Source organism: Rhinolophus ferrumequinum, chromosome 25 (assembly GCF_004115265.2).
Source record: "Rhinolophus ferrumequinum isolate MPI-CBG mRhiFer1 chromosome 25, mRhiFer1_v1.p, whole genome shotgun sequence".
Taxonomy (NCBI): Eukaryota; Metazoa; Chordata; class Mammalia; order Chiroptera; family Rhinolophidae; genus Rhinolophus; species Rhinolophus ferrumequinum.
In genome coordinates, this window is record NC_046308.1 from 3,324,749 (window position 1) to 3,338,623 (window position 13,875).

At 55.7% G+C, this 13,875-nt stretch overlaps 1 protein-coding gene across 1 annotated transcript in view; it reads right to left on the bottom strand.

Moving 5' to 3' along the window:
- Positions 1 to 1,154: 1,154 nt before the first annotated feature.
- The window catches only part of AACS (acetoacetyl-CoA synthetase), a 50,055-nt gene continuing 37,334 nt past the window's right edge, over positions 1,155 to 13,875 (bottom strand). The window contains exons 11-18 of the mRNA XM_033098067.1: positions 11,462 to 11,526; positions 11,228 to 11,350; positions 10,659 to 10,772; positions 8,866 to 8,991; positions 6,410 to 6,479; positions 5,835 to 5,893; positions 4,826 to 5,028; positions 1,155 to 2,329 (exon numbers count right to left, since the gene is read on the bottom strand). Coding sequence (XP_032953958.1) covers positions 2,192 to 2,329; positions 4,826 to 5,028; positions 5,835 to 5,893; positions 6,410 to 6,479; positions 8,866 to 8,991; positions 10,659 to 10,772; positions 11,228 to 11,350; positions 11,462 to 11,526 — 898 coding nt within the window. The 3' untranslated portion in view covers positions 1,155 to 2,191. The remainder of the gene's footprint in view (positions 2,330 to 4,825; positions 5,029 to 5,834; positions 5,894 to 6,409; positions 6,480 to 8,865; positions 8,992 to 10,658; positions 10,773 to 11,227; positions 11,351 to 11,461; positions 11,527 to 13,875) is intronic.

The window sequence follows — 13,875 nt, forward strand, 5'->3', positions numbered from 1 at the left end:
CCCAACCACTCAGTTCTTCCAGCTCGGGGCTCACACCTTCCCAACAACCACTGTGGCCCCCAAAGATGCCCACATCCCAACCCCCAGAACCTGTGAAAATGTCCAGTTGCATGGTCGGGGGAGCTGAACACTGCTGATGGAATTCAACTTGCTAGTCTGTGGGTGGTAAAACAGGGAGGTTCTCCTGAGTTATTTGAGTGGGGTCAGTCCAATCACAGGGTCGGGGGCAGGAGAGTCAGACCCTGCAGGAGGCAGGAAGGAGCCCCCGCCAGGATGCGAGCAGCCTGTAGAAGCTGGAAAAGGAAGGAACAGTCTCCCCTAGAGCCTCCAGGAGGCACTCGGCCCCAGTGACACTGACCTTAGCCCAGTGACAGCCGTGTAGACTTCTAACCTCTAAAACTATAAAAACTCTGTGTTATTTTAGGCCTCTGGGTCCCGGGTATTTTGTTACAGCAGCAGCCGGAGACTAGTACAAAAAGGGAATAGGTCCGGTTTTAAAACACTCAGATCTAAAAACAAAACAATACTCAGATCTTCAAGACTCCCTTGCAGCTAGGTAGGGGTGGCCCGCTTCTGGCCACGGATGCATAAGCAGATGAGTCCTGGGCGGTGTTTCCAGAAAAGGCCAGTTTTGCTGGTAAAGGACCAACTAAGGGGTGTGGGCTTCTTGCCTGTCACCCAGCCCTCCTGTCCTTCTCCTTCCTCCGGCCTGGAACACGAATGGGAGGCTACAGGTGGGACAGCCACATGCTGAGGACAGCAGAATGCAGAAAAGCTGGGCACTGCTGTCTTGTGAGGTCACTACAGCGGCCCCAGGAGAACAGCCTCCAACTTGCTGTGGCACGAGGAAAATCAGTCCTACCGGGCTGAGCCTGAACTCTGTGACCTGCAGCCAGACACAATTCAAGTGACACACAGTTCTTGCAAGGACGAGGTAAGAGCTGCTACCCAGACACTGGCCCTGAGCCGTGAGAGCCCAGGTGCGAACATAGCACCCTCTGGGTATGGCTTCATTTGGGCAACAGGAGCCCAGGAAATGCCCCGACCGTTTGGACCAAGCATCTCCCCAGAGCTCGGCTCCGGGCTGGCCAGCTTCCCACCCGCAGAGCCAGTCACCTCCTTCAGAGAAAACACGTGTGCAGTGTACACGCATATGGACATGTATGTTTTATTGCAGTGAAGCCCTCGGGGCACTTTCCCCCCAATATTTTTATAATCCAGAAGAAAAGGGATTCAAAAAAGTATGGCATTGTGCTCAGTTTTAAAAAATACAAAAATGGACAGTAGGAACACAGGGACTGAACTGAGGAGAACACACCAACCGCCCACCAGACCGGTGACGCGAGGGCTAGGCACTCATGACACCATCTCGACGTGAGGAGTCCCCTTGGGGGGAGGCCTGCAGCGGGGCAACGTCCCCAGAGGACCCTCGGCGACCTGCTGCCTGGGGGGCCGCCCACAGGGTGGACATCCAGTTCTTCAAATACCACAGACAACTCACATTAAAGATTTCTACACCATTCAAAGTCCGTGAGAGAAAGAGCTCTATTAAAGCATGAAACCCACTGGTCCTCCAGAGGGAACTATCCGTCCGCTGGGCAGTGCCATTTGGGGGGTGACACAGGATTCCAGCAGGAACTGCATGTGCTCCCTCTGTCACACAGACGACGCACGGCGGTCAGCCACCGGGTCCTGACAACCAGCTACAAGAAGATGCTGTGAAGGAAGTCACACCGGGTGCCCTTGTAACACGTGGCCCGAGGGACGACGGCCAGAGCCAGAGACCAAAGTAAAGGGAAGAAAGAGCTGTGCAGCTTGGCAGAGTGACGTGGGGACAGGGAGGATGTGAGGACATGACGGCTCCTGGGGGTGTAACTGTCACCAGAAGGCCAGCCAGCACCCTACGTGCACACACAGGCAGACCCAGGTCCCCATGTGCGTGCACGCCAGAGCGCGTGTGCAGACACGTACCCGCACAGACGGCCACACACGCCCCAGGGCCCCCACCACCTCCAGGCCAGGATCCTGTTCATGCGTGCGGCAGTCCCCAGAGACGAGACAAATGACCTCCCCAAGCCCACAGACATTGGTGCACATCTGCTCCAAAGAGCTGCGGGTGTCTAAGCAATTTCCTGGCCACACAGCCGTCATGGTGCCGACGCGTGTCGCGGCGAGGCTGCCCACTGGCCACTCAGAAGCCCTGCAGCTCGGGGATGTGCTGGTACAAATCCAGGGTCTCAGGGTTCAAGAAGGCCCCTCGGTGCTCCACGGCCTTCCCAGCGATGACCTGCTTTACCGCCACTTCCACTTTCTTGCCGTTGAGGGTGTACTGCCAGGGAAAACACACAAAAATGGCGTTTAAACCCAAAAGGGGAAGAAGGCCACCGGGTCTGGTATCCTAGCACATCCCATCCGGGAGGACCGATCTCAGCCTGAGGCTCTCAGCCCTGAGCGCAGGCGCACGGAGGAAGGGATCTTCAACCAAGGGAGCGACGGCACTTCTGCCACGGCGGCTGGTGATTGGGAGGCCTTAGCCCGAGCTTGTCTCCTCGAATGCAAAATGGGGGTGACAGCACCTCCCCCTGAGGCCTTACGGTTAAGGGAGTGAACACAGCTCTCGGAAGTGCCTCACAATTACGTTTCGTGTTTATTTTATCACTTATATTGATTTTATTACACTTTGTTATATTACAGAGACTAGCTTTGACTCTTATTTCAGGTTTCCTATGATTTTGTCACTGGTCTGCAACCAGAAAGCGAGCTTCATCCAGCTGCCTCATCACACTTTGGCAAAAATTTTTGCTTGGAACCATGTATCTGAGCAGGATGAGACATTACTTTTTCTCAGAGCACGTGCACTTCATTGTAATCCCAATGGGCTTTTGGCGGTGGCGTTAGCGTGTACAGGGGCAGGAAGCTTCTAGAAAAACAGAGCCCTGTCATAAAGCCACTGGTACCCTAATCTCTCCTCTCACTGGCACTACTTTTTTTTTAACCTGCTATGTAATTAAAATTTATTAATTTGAAAAACTCAGAAGACGTGTGAACTAATTAAGAATCTAGCACTGGCCTCCGAGGGAGTGCCTGTCACTGTCACCTTGACATGCAAGCATCTCATGTGCTTTATGTGCTTCTAAGCTTTACACAGAAGCTCCAAGAAGGGCTCGTGGGAGCTAATAATTTATATCTTCCATCAGCCGACAAAATAAACAAGGCAATGTTTTAGAGGAAATCCCACTGTTTCCTCTGGGGCGAGGGGCTGGCGAACAGGCAGGAGCCTCCTGCCCTGCACCCCACCCGTGCAACGTCAGGACAGGCCAGGGCAGGCCTGGCTGTCTGGGGCCCGGCCAGCCTGGCGATGCCTCAACTCCCCACGCCTGTCCCATGGCTGGACCAGTCCCTCTCCAGCTCAGCGACACACGGAACAAATACTCTCCTAAGTGTTCCATTAGTTCAGACTGTAAGGGTCTGAAAATACTTGAAAAATCTCAAGTAACCCTCAACATGATTTCAGCAGATGGAGAACAAGATAGTCATTGGAGAGAGGACAGCTCCCCACAAGCCGGTGGGAGCGAGGCTGAGGACGGACAGACCGCCGCAGTCCTTCTCTCTTTCTCGTAAATCGCTCCACTATTCTCATGAGCAGACACAGTTCAGGAATAGCCACTCTGGCCACAAAGGACACAGGTTCTTTTCCAACAAAGTAAAGCCGACACGACAAACTCAAACTCCAATTCACCAAAATGGTCCAAATGCCAACAGAACTGATTCACTGAAGGAAAGTCTGAGACCCTCATCAGGAAAATGCAGTAAGGGTCAGATTCAAGTACCTTCTGTCCCTGACAGCCAACGTCTCTACATAGTCAGAGAGCGACAGAGACAGAAAGAGAGGGAGGGATGGAGGGAGGGGCTCTGTGAGCACCTGCACACAGTGGGTCCACCAGGAGCGCACTCCCAGCCCTCGTCCTGGAGACACGGTGTTCAGGGTGTTGCTAGAACTTTAAGGCCAGGAGCACCGTGTCAGCCTGCGCTAGGAGTGTCAGAGTTGACGCCATCGCCCCTTCAGGATTTCCCACAATGCCGTCCCTCCTGGTCCACCCCGCCTCCATCTGCACCTCACATGCTGACCCTGCTGGGGCAGCACCAAACGTGGCTTCACCTGTGGGCCATCAGCGCCTGCTCCCATCTCCTCCGTCATCAGCCATTCTGCAGGCTGAAGGGACAGCCCGGCTCCCCGTCTGTGTATTTAGATGGCTGTGTGTCTGAACGCACACACATGCACGCACACGCGCACTCACTCAGCTGAGAGCAGGGCAAGTGGGAGCTGTGATCCCGTCAGGGCAGACCTCCTCCCCCACTTAGAACCTAAACACAGTATGCAAACGGGGGCACCGCTTTCAGTAGATTCAAATCTAAGTAGATTCAAATCTTTCCGCAGGCAGAATATAAAATGAGGAGAGACCAACAGCACCCCAGCGGCTCTTTAAAAAGTTAGAATTAATTTTCTCATTAATACTTTTGAGAACACACTAAAACCGCATTGAGGAAAAGCCAGGTGGACGTGAGGGCTGGGCCTGCTTACCCTCTGGACACCGGTGTTTAGCAGAAGTTGCTTTATAATGCCACTTAGGAAGGGTTAAAAAAAAAAAAAAAAACAGACGACAGGAAAAAAGGATGGCATTGCCAGGCAACGGGGACAAACTATATATAAAGCGTGAGCGAGCTCCCACATGAGTGTTCCTGAGTGTGTGGGCTCGTGGGGAGACGACAGCACTCTGGCCACCGCTGCCAGGTGGCAGGAGACAGTGCCCGGCGCTGGCCTTACCGGGATGCCCTTGGTCTCCAGGATGAGGCTGGGTACGTGCCGGGCCGACAGGCCGATGCGGATGGCGTCTCGGATGCGCTTCACCAGGTCGGGCCGGAAGGCGTGCCCGGGAGCCATCTTCAGGAAGAGGACCACCCTCTCCTCCCGGTCCTTGTTGTACTGGGGGACGCAGAGGCTGTCTTCCACCTCCTCAAAGGCTTCCACTGCAGAGACACGGAAAGGGGCCACACTCACACTGCCATGCTCGCCTCAGCCAACCCGACCCACACGGCAAACGCGGACGCCAGGCCACCCGGCTGGCCAGGGACTGCCCATCTCTCTTCCCAGCTCTCCCAGGAAGAACCCCGGGGTGGGGGGAGAGACAGACAGAAGATCACCCACATGGAGAAGACAGAGAGAGAGCTGGAGCGGGAGCTGGAATCTCTGAGATTCTGCAAGGAGGCCAAGTGCGGCCCATACCTACTTCACAGATTAATTTAAAAACTGAAAAGGAAGTGAGCACGTGGGTGGGGACCCACAGGTGGGAGGAAGAAGGGCTGGAATCAGGCGGATCAGGACTTCTCCACCCTGGCTGCACAGCAGCCCGGACGTCACTCCGAGGCTGACGCTGGCCTGAGCTGGGCATTCTGAAGGCCCGTGGCGGGGGGCGGGGGTGCTGTGCAGCCGGGGGGCCTACACTGCTTTACATGGGTCCTGGCAGCCTGCAGCAGGCATGCAGCCTCTGTGCTTCTGCTTCTTCACCCAGAAGAGCAGACATTGCTAAGGAACCTGAAGGGGGTCAACGTGAGGAAGGGCCGGACCACCTTCAGAGTCGCCCTGGGGGGTCTGATGAGCCACAGGCAGTGGGGACAATGTATGTCCTCACTGCGCGTTCTCACGCCAGGCAAACGGGCCAGAGTCCTGCCGAAAGGGGAGCTCTTTGGAAGGGAGGCTGCTGGGCTCTGCGCTGAGACGCCCCTTCCTTCCTGGACGCCCTGAGAAGAACTCAGGAGAAAGGGGACGTGCGTACCGATGTTATAGATTTCTGAACTGCCAAATCTCACTCCATTGGGGTTGAGCGTGCCGTCACTGGAAAGAGAAACGAGGCCATGAACACACAGCAGGTCGAAAGCGGGCCACGTTGCAGAGGAGGCCAGGAGACAGTCACCCCTTTCTACATGGCGACACAAGGCTCCTAATCCCGACCAGCCACCCCTCTCTTACTCTCTCTAGCCTCAAAGCTAGACATCAAGGGAGTCCCCTTCGTGTGGAAACATCTGTCACCTCACTGCCCCTTCCTCCTGTACACGGGTCCCTCCCTCCCAAGTGTCGTATGGGACCCAAGACCCACACCGCCCCCATTCCGGAAGGGCTGTTGCCAGTGTGAACGGTCACTGGCTATGGGCCTCCCACCCAATGCCCCCGACCCACCACTTTGGGAATGCGGACCAGGCCCTCAGGAAACTGGCACAGGAATGACACAGGAAGGGCCAGGGGGCGGTGGGCACCGTCAGCCCAGCCACAGAATGAGCTCAGGACACAGGAAGCGCCCCTCTCCCCTTCCCGATGTCTCCAGGGAAGAGAAGCCGATCACAGACCCCTCACCTCCGGCCCAGCATTACGATGCCCCCGGTCTTGGGGTTGATCCTACAGTAGTCACCGTGTGCCCACACACCTGCAGGGAGGCAGAGGTGCTCGGTCACGCCGAGGAGAAGGGGTGCTGACCAGCTGCCCCGATGGACGCCTGAGGCAGGCATGACAGCAACAGGACACTCGGCAATTCAGCAACGTAACTCTCATCACCAGATACAGTCAGGCCGAAATGGGTAAGGTACGGGCAGAGTCCAGGCGCTGGGGGCAGAATGAAGCACGGTCCCTAAGCCAAAGACTACAGGTCTAGTGCTGGCCAGTGTACACCCAGCCGACGCGCGCCGGCATGCGAGAAATGCTACTCCTGCACGCACCGAAGGGCCACGGGAATTCAGACGGTAAGACCAACCCCAGCCACGAGGACATAAAGAGGGGGCCCAGGGGAGGTCAGTGGGGGCTGGGGGCCCTATGAGGGGAGAGTGCAAACCATGCCGTAGAAAGAAGGTGGTCTGGGGCGGCTGAGGGAGCTGGTCTGGAGGGCAGGGGCCACTCTCGGAACAGACTAAACAGAAGCAGCGCGACCAGCCTGGAAGCTACTGCCAGCGTCCCAGTCACACTAAGCGTCCCAGTAACTAAGGCACCAGCCGCATGGACAGAGAGCGAACGAGCAGGTGAAACCCGGGGGACATGGAGGGCGGGGGAAGAGGAAAGAATCAAAGGCGACACTGACTGCAGAGCTGCCCTGCGCCAGCCCCAGCGGCTCTGGGCCCCTGCTGCTCCGAGGGAGGCCCTCACGGTGGGCACGACATAGCTCACATACCCAAGGGACCAACCCCCGGCTTTGGAAGTCACAGGAATCACCAGGAACAACTAAACCAGTCCGAGGCTCCTCCTGCTGCACAGTGTCCCTGGGGCAGCCACACGCGGGGCCACTGGGCGAGAGGCGGCAAGAGGCGGCAAGAGCAAGGGTCCTCTGGCTCTGCAGTGACCCGGGAGTCGTCAGCCGCAGCAGCAGCCTGTTCAACCTGTGTTCACCCCTCCACAGCCAGGGACTTCAGACCCCACTACCTTCTCTGCCTTTCTCTACACATTTATTCGTATCTGCCATCTGCTCTCAGAAAGCATTTAAGGAAATTACCTATAGAACCAACCACATAATGGGACTATTTAAAGAGAATCAGAAACCCTGTACTGGGGGAAAGAGGAATGCTATAAGAAAGCAATGATTTCAACTCTGAGTTTCCTGGCAGCCAAGGCGAAAATGGAAATGTAACAGGTCACAAGGTATTTGATTTCCCCAGGAAGGAATATCAGAGCTCCAAAAAAAAAAAAAAAAAGGAAAAGAAAGATTTATTCTGAGATTAACCCTAAGAGAATTGGTCACGTGAGTCCCTGTACACATAACAGAACGTGCTGTGCTGCAGGTGAAGAGATGGGCCCTCACGCTGCGGTTCTAACCCTTTTGGCCTCTCTGCCTTCTCTTCAGGGTCATTTGAGGAACGTTTCTCTCTATAATCTCTATTCTGCCCTCGTCGGTCTGGACAGCTACACACTGGCAGGATCCGAGGTGGGGCTTAAAGGCACCGGCGGGCTACACAGTGGAAGCCAAGCTATACATGGGGGCCAGGGGGGGGCTCCTGCGACTCCCGTGTGGAGGGTGTGACGCTGGGTACAATGGCTTTCACATGGGACGTGCGAACACGCAAGGCCCAGTAAAGAGATGCGCGGAATCCGTGGCACATTCTACCCTGACGGTCACCAGCCGTTTTCTGATTCTCCACATGTGTTTTATGCAGAACCAGATTACCTTCTGAGAGACTGCAGAAAGCAAGTACTTAGTATAAATAACTCTGGGACAGAAGGCTTGCTAAATTATGAACTCCAGAGCAGCAATCACTCGAGCTTGCTTATGAAATAAGATAAGAGGGAGACAGGAATCGGAGCTTCCAATAAAAGCCTTCTGCGCCCTGCAGCAAGCAGCACTCGAGGGGGTGCCGCCTGCGTGAGTGACGGGCCTGGCTGGCAACCATGCCAGTGCAAAGCACTCTCACTCCACCATCTGCGCAGGGCCTGGAGGACGGTGTGCGAGACGGAGAGGCAGCGTCCCAGGCCACCCGCCATCTTCCTCCGACAGGCGGACACGATCCTGAGTAAGGGAGCGGGGCCCTCCAGCCTCACGCGTGCCACCAGCGGCTCATGCCGGCTCCCGTGGGGCCAAGGGGCCCCGGGCACACCAGGTGGTTAAGAGTAAATTAAACCCAGGTGATGGTTTCATGTGATGGCTTCAATCTGAAGATGACAAGATACTGATTCAAAGTTCCTGTCACCCCACTGGCAGAGTGAGCTGTGAGCGGCTTCCCCGGCTTCGGTGGCGGGTGGGAGGGGCGGGGCGGGGCGGCACATCCAGAATTAGACCCAGAAGGCTCAGCCCAGGTGGGAGCCAGGGCAGCTCTGTCTGCACCCCAGCCTACCTGGGAATTTGGAGAAATATGCCTTCCTGTACTTGCTGCCATTCTCGTCGTTCCAGAAGTGCGTGGGCTGGCAGGGGAACGGCTTGGTGCACACCAGCTCTCCACTCTCTCCCCAAACTGCCTTTCCTGGTTTGGAAGGAAGGAAGAACAACCTGAGACACGCCACAGCCACGCTCCCCAGCACCCCTGCGCTCTCTCGCTCTTTCTTAACCTACTACCTATTTTGCAGAATTTCCAACATCTGCAGACAGAGCTGATCCACACCCGCGTGCCGTCACCCGTGTCACTGACAGCATCTTACTCCTCCCCAGTGCCTTTCCCTCCCAACACACTCCCCAAACCTCTTCCTCGAATGTTCCATTAATCCCGTGTGTGTTAACACTTTCACTACATCGACGTGCGTCCCTGAATGACATGCCCTGTCCCGTTGCGTGTTTCTAAACTTTGCATAAATGGCACCCTACTATGCATGTCCATCATCATGCTTTGCTCTTTGAGCAAAACCTCCGGGTGACTCGTTCATGTGCCACACACTCCAGTCCATGGGTCTTCACCATTGGAACCCTCCGTGTGAGCACCGCCGTCCGTTCCTCCTGAGGATGTGTGTACATTGTTCCCCATTATAAGCCATGCTGCCATGAACATTCTTGCACGTGTCACCCTATGCATATATGCGGGTATTTCTCCCCACAGTAGATCACTGGGTACCTGCAGATCTTCACCAAACTGCCTGCTAAAAAAGTCATACTGAGTCACAGTTTCTAGCCCCATGAACTGCAGGCCGCAGAGGCCAACAGGGAGCGTGGGAGATCGTCCCTTCCAGTGACTCGGCCCTCGGAAGCAGTGAGCCAGCCGGTGCCTGTTCATCCAGCACCTTTCACAGGCCAGACACAGTAGGACTGGAGCAGAGAACCATCACCTCCACCGTGTCTGTGCAGAGACTTCTGATTTTTCACACTTCTCTCCCCTCGGCTAGCTCTCCAGCCCACAACAACCCTGACAGATAGCGTGCATCTGAAACAGGAGCACCCCCGTCCGGGCCAGTCCCAGGAGAAACAGAGCAGACCGTTGGGGAGAAGGCAGACGTAAGGAGCAGAGCAAGTCAGTCTGGGCAGCACAGGGAAAAGCCCTTGTGAAAATGACAACTGACATTCAGAAAGGTCTCTGGAGGAGGAGAGACAAAGCACTTTCTGCACCCGCCGGGCTTCCGGCCCCTGGCCAGCATGACCCCCCACACACAAACGGGGTTTGGCATCACCTCCCATTCACTCCGTCAGGTTAAAGGAACAGCAGCTGCAGCGCAGACACGAACTGCAGGGCAAGTCTGTGAACTTGGGCAGTGCACACACCACACCCCAGGCCTGCTGTGGTGCTGGAGACACAAACAGGCTTTGCTGATTTATAGCCAGTGGCCACTACAAGCTACAAAGCAAAAGTCTGTCCTGAAACGAGCAGAGGGCCCAGTCCCCAGAGGGTGTCAGGCTGGCCAGGCAGCAAGGCTGCAGCAAAAGCGTCTCCAAGGCCTGGATGCCAGGAGGAAAACGGCCCGCCTGCGTGCCTGAGCCCGGCTCTCTGTCCGTGCTCCGGCCCAGCACCTACTTCTCAGGCGGGCAGGCTGACGGGGGCTGGGGACCAGAGCCCAGCGGCTGTTAAACCAGGTTCAGAGGACATCAGTCTGCGAGTGAGAGGGGCCGCCCCGCTCAGACAGCGTGGTTCTGAAGAACGCACATCCCTGTGCCTCCAAGGTCCAACTCACACCAGGTCACAGAAGAGAAACGCTGGCGAAGCCGTACCTTCCTCGTTCCACGCTTCCACGGCCATGCCCAGGTTCCGTGCCTGAATCTCCCCTTTGTACACAGGCAGAGAAGGATTCTGGCCCATGAAGCAGGAGACGATGTCGGTGCCACCTGTGACAAAGACACGAGGAGCTTCAAACAGCAGGAGACTGAGACGAACTGCTTACGTTCTACATTAGTGAACAGCAAGGGAGAAAGACCCCAAAGGACAACTATCTACCCCTTTTTCTCCAGATAAATACTGAAAAATTCTCCAACAGGTGGAGCTGCTCTCCAGGAAGAAATGAAGGAGGTGATTTAGACACTGGAGCGCACCTCCCGGGTCTGGGTGGTTTCCTTTTGCCCAAGTCTCCCAGCTGGAGGAGAGCCTAACACAATGACCTCTTGCGGTCACCCTGGAAGGCAGACCCAGGTTCCCGGGAAATGGGTGCCTCGCCCCCTCAGAGCCACCCACAGGTGTTGGGTCAGAGGGTGTGCACGCGTTGGGGGACCAGCTTGGACGTGTCCCCACCTCCTCTGACTCATGCAGGACTCCCCTCCCTGGCACCAGCACACAGGAGCCATACCTGAGATGGAGCCCAGGAGGACGCTGCTCTTGATACACCTGTACACGTACTCATAGCTCTGGGCTTTCAGCGGGGAGCCGGTGGACAGGATCGTGTGAAGCGTCTGGAGATTGTGGGATTCCACTACGGCAAAGAATCAGCAAGAGTAAGACTAACTCCTTCAACCTGGCCTGCGTGCAGGACACGGGTGACTCGGCGGCCAATCAGGGACCAGACACTGACGGGCACACTCACCTGGCTTCATGTTTTTCTCTTCGAGCACAGACAGCCACTTGGCACCTGTCCCAAGGATGGTGATGCTGAGGACGCAGGAGGGAAAGAAAACACCAGAAACTCTGCAAGGTTCTATCTAAAATGAGTGGCTCGTTTCTGACAAGTATGCAAAATCCAAGACACATCATTTTTCTGGGTTAATACTTTATATTTAGTTGGAACAATCACAACACCTGTGTTTCCTTGGGTACAGCAGTGACAGGTCCTCACACGATTCCAGCGTGTAGGGCAGTGCACTCCCTTGAAGCCTGGGCTCTATTTCAAACTATCCTTTCCACATAGACCCACAATCCACCCAACAGCAGACTACTGTCTCTTGGGGGACCAAAGGAGGCTACAAAATCAAAATTAAGAACCCTCAGATTCTAACCTCACCCGCTCACTGTCCAATGGCATTGACGGGACAAAGGGTCTCTGGGAGAACAGGGACCACACTTGGAATTCTTGACCCACTCCCTGTCTCAAGTAAGCTCAGATTTTTACAGAACTTAGAAAAATGGCAGCTCTTCTCTTTTCGAACATTTAGAATCTACTCCAGTCCTCCAGCCCCACGTTCACGCTCAGAAAATGACACAGTATGTAGAGTATAAATCACTATGTTTTCAAGGGGAGAGCGCTACTTAGTATTCTATTTCCTTCCTTGGCTGAGGCAGCCTTGACATGTAAACCGTCTTCCTGGGAGAATTTTCTCTTGGGGGTTCAGAGAGGCAGTAAAACCTCAGCCCTCACACCTGGGTCACGAGATCTGATGCTAAGAGACAACGGAACACAGGACACTGGGTGACTCAGGGCTGGCGGGGTGGGAAGTGGCTGAATCCACAGCAGGGTGGGGCCCCCTCACAACTGCTCTTCTCTTACTCTCTTCACCAGGACCCCCTTCCCACCTATAAGCCCTCCACTAAAGCCTCAGGCACCTGTTCCTTAGAGATGCCTGTTTTGGGTAGGGGTATTGTGGGGAGCAGGAAGCAGACATACTTCTCCCACCGTCCCCCCGTGTTTATTTCTTCAACTCAAATAATCTGATGAACTAACTTCCGACCACCTCCAAGGATTAAGCTGTCACCCCTTTGGGAATATCTATATTTTAACAGACCAGGGACCCCCATCGCCCTCTGACGGGTACACTGGCCCTGGACAGCAGTGACTGCCCCCGGCCACAGGTACAGAGATCTCCAGTCACCAAGCACCCCAAAACAACACGCGGAATTTATTCTCTCACCCCCCACCCCCACCCCCAAACAACACATATACTTTATTCTCTTGTCCTCCACACCCGCCCACACTGATGGCTCTCGTGCTTCTAAAGAGGGTTTCAGTCCCAGGTGTGTATCCACGAGCCTGGCCTTGCAGTGGGAAGGACCCTGAGTGAGACAGTACCCGCGGCCTGAGTCACAGACCTGCCTGTCTGCAGAGCTGGCAAGGTCTCCCCATCTATCTTCAGGGCTTACATAAGATGGTTTAAAAACACATTTAGTTCACGAAATGCGGAACCCTTGTGTGGGCGCTCAGCGCTGAGTATTTTTAGGGAGTACACTGGGAATCACCCCACAAGGAATGAGGCAACGTCTCAGCTCCAAAAGCACTGGGACCCCCCAGCCCCTCCAGCCCCACCAGAGTCCTTCAAGGACCATGTGCAGACAAGTCACAGACAGCTCCTCCCAGGCCACCCTCCCTCACCTGGGGCGCCCCACCAGCCTACGACCTAGGCTCCCCGCGTCTGCCCTCCCCCACTTCATTCTCCACACCGGATACTGAGCTTTAAAAATATGAACCAGACCTTGTCGCTCAAACGTTCCAACAGTGTCCTGTTTCACACAGGGAAACGCCCCCTGCAAGCACAACCTGGAGGTCTCCCCCAACCGCCACGGCCACTCTTCACATTCGGGCCATAAGGGGCTCCTTCCAGCTCCCCCCACACGCCTGTCTCGGTCCCACCAGGGCCTCGGCAAGGACTGCCCCCCAGTGCTAACACTCAGGCGCCAGCCCCAGTGTTGTCCCGAGGGGCCTCCCTGATCCTGGACTGACAAGGGCACTTCTTTCTCCTCTCCTTACCTTCCCCCATCCCAGTGCCAGCCCATGAGGACAGGGACCTGCTCGCCGGGGCCGTTGTCTGGCACAGAGCAGAGCAGACACCCAAACATGTGGAGGGTGTGGAAAGAACATGGCAAACTGCCTAACGAGTTCACTGAAAAACGAGCTTGCTCACGCGTCCCGGCGCTCCACCTGGGACTGCCTCCCCAGTGTGCCCGGGAGGCTTGCCCAGTGACTACCAAACCTGGACAGAATACCCCCGAGTTCCAACCCTAACCCTGACCACAAAATCCCCCTGGCCACATGTACTCTCCTGCACACCCACGTGCACGCACACACACACT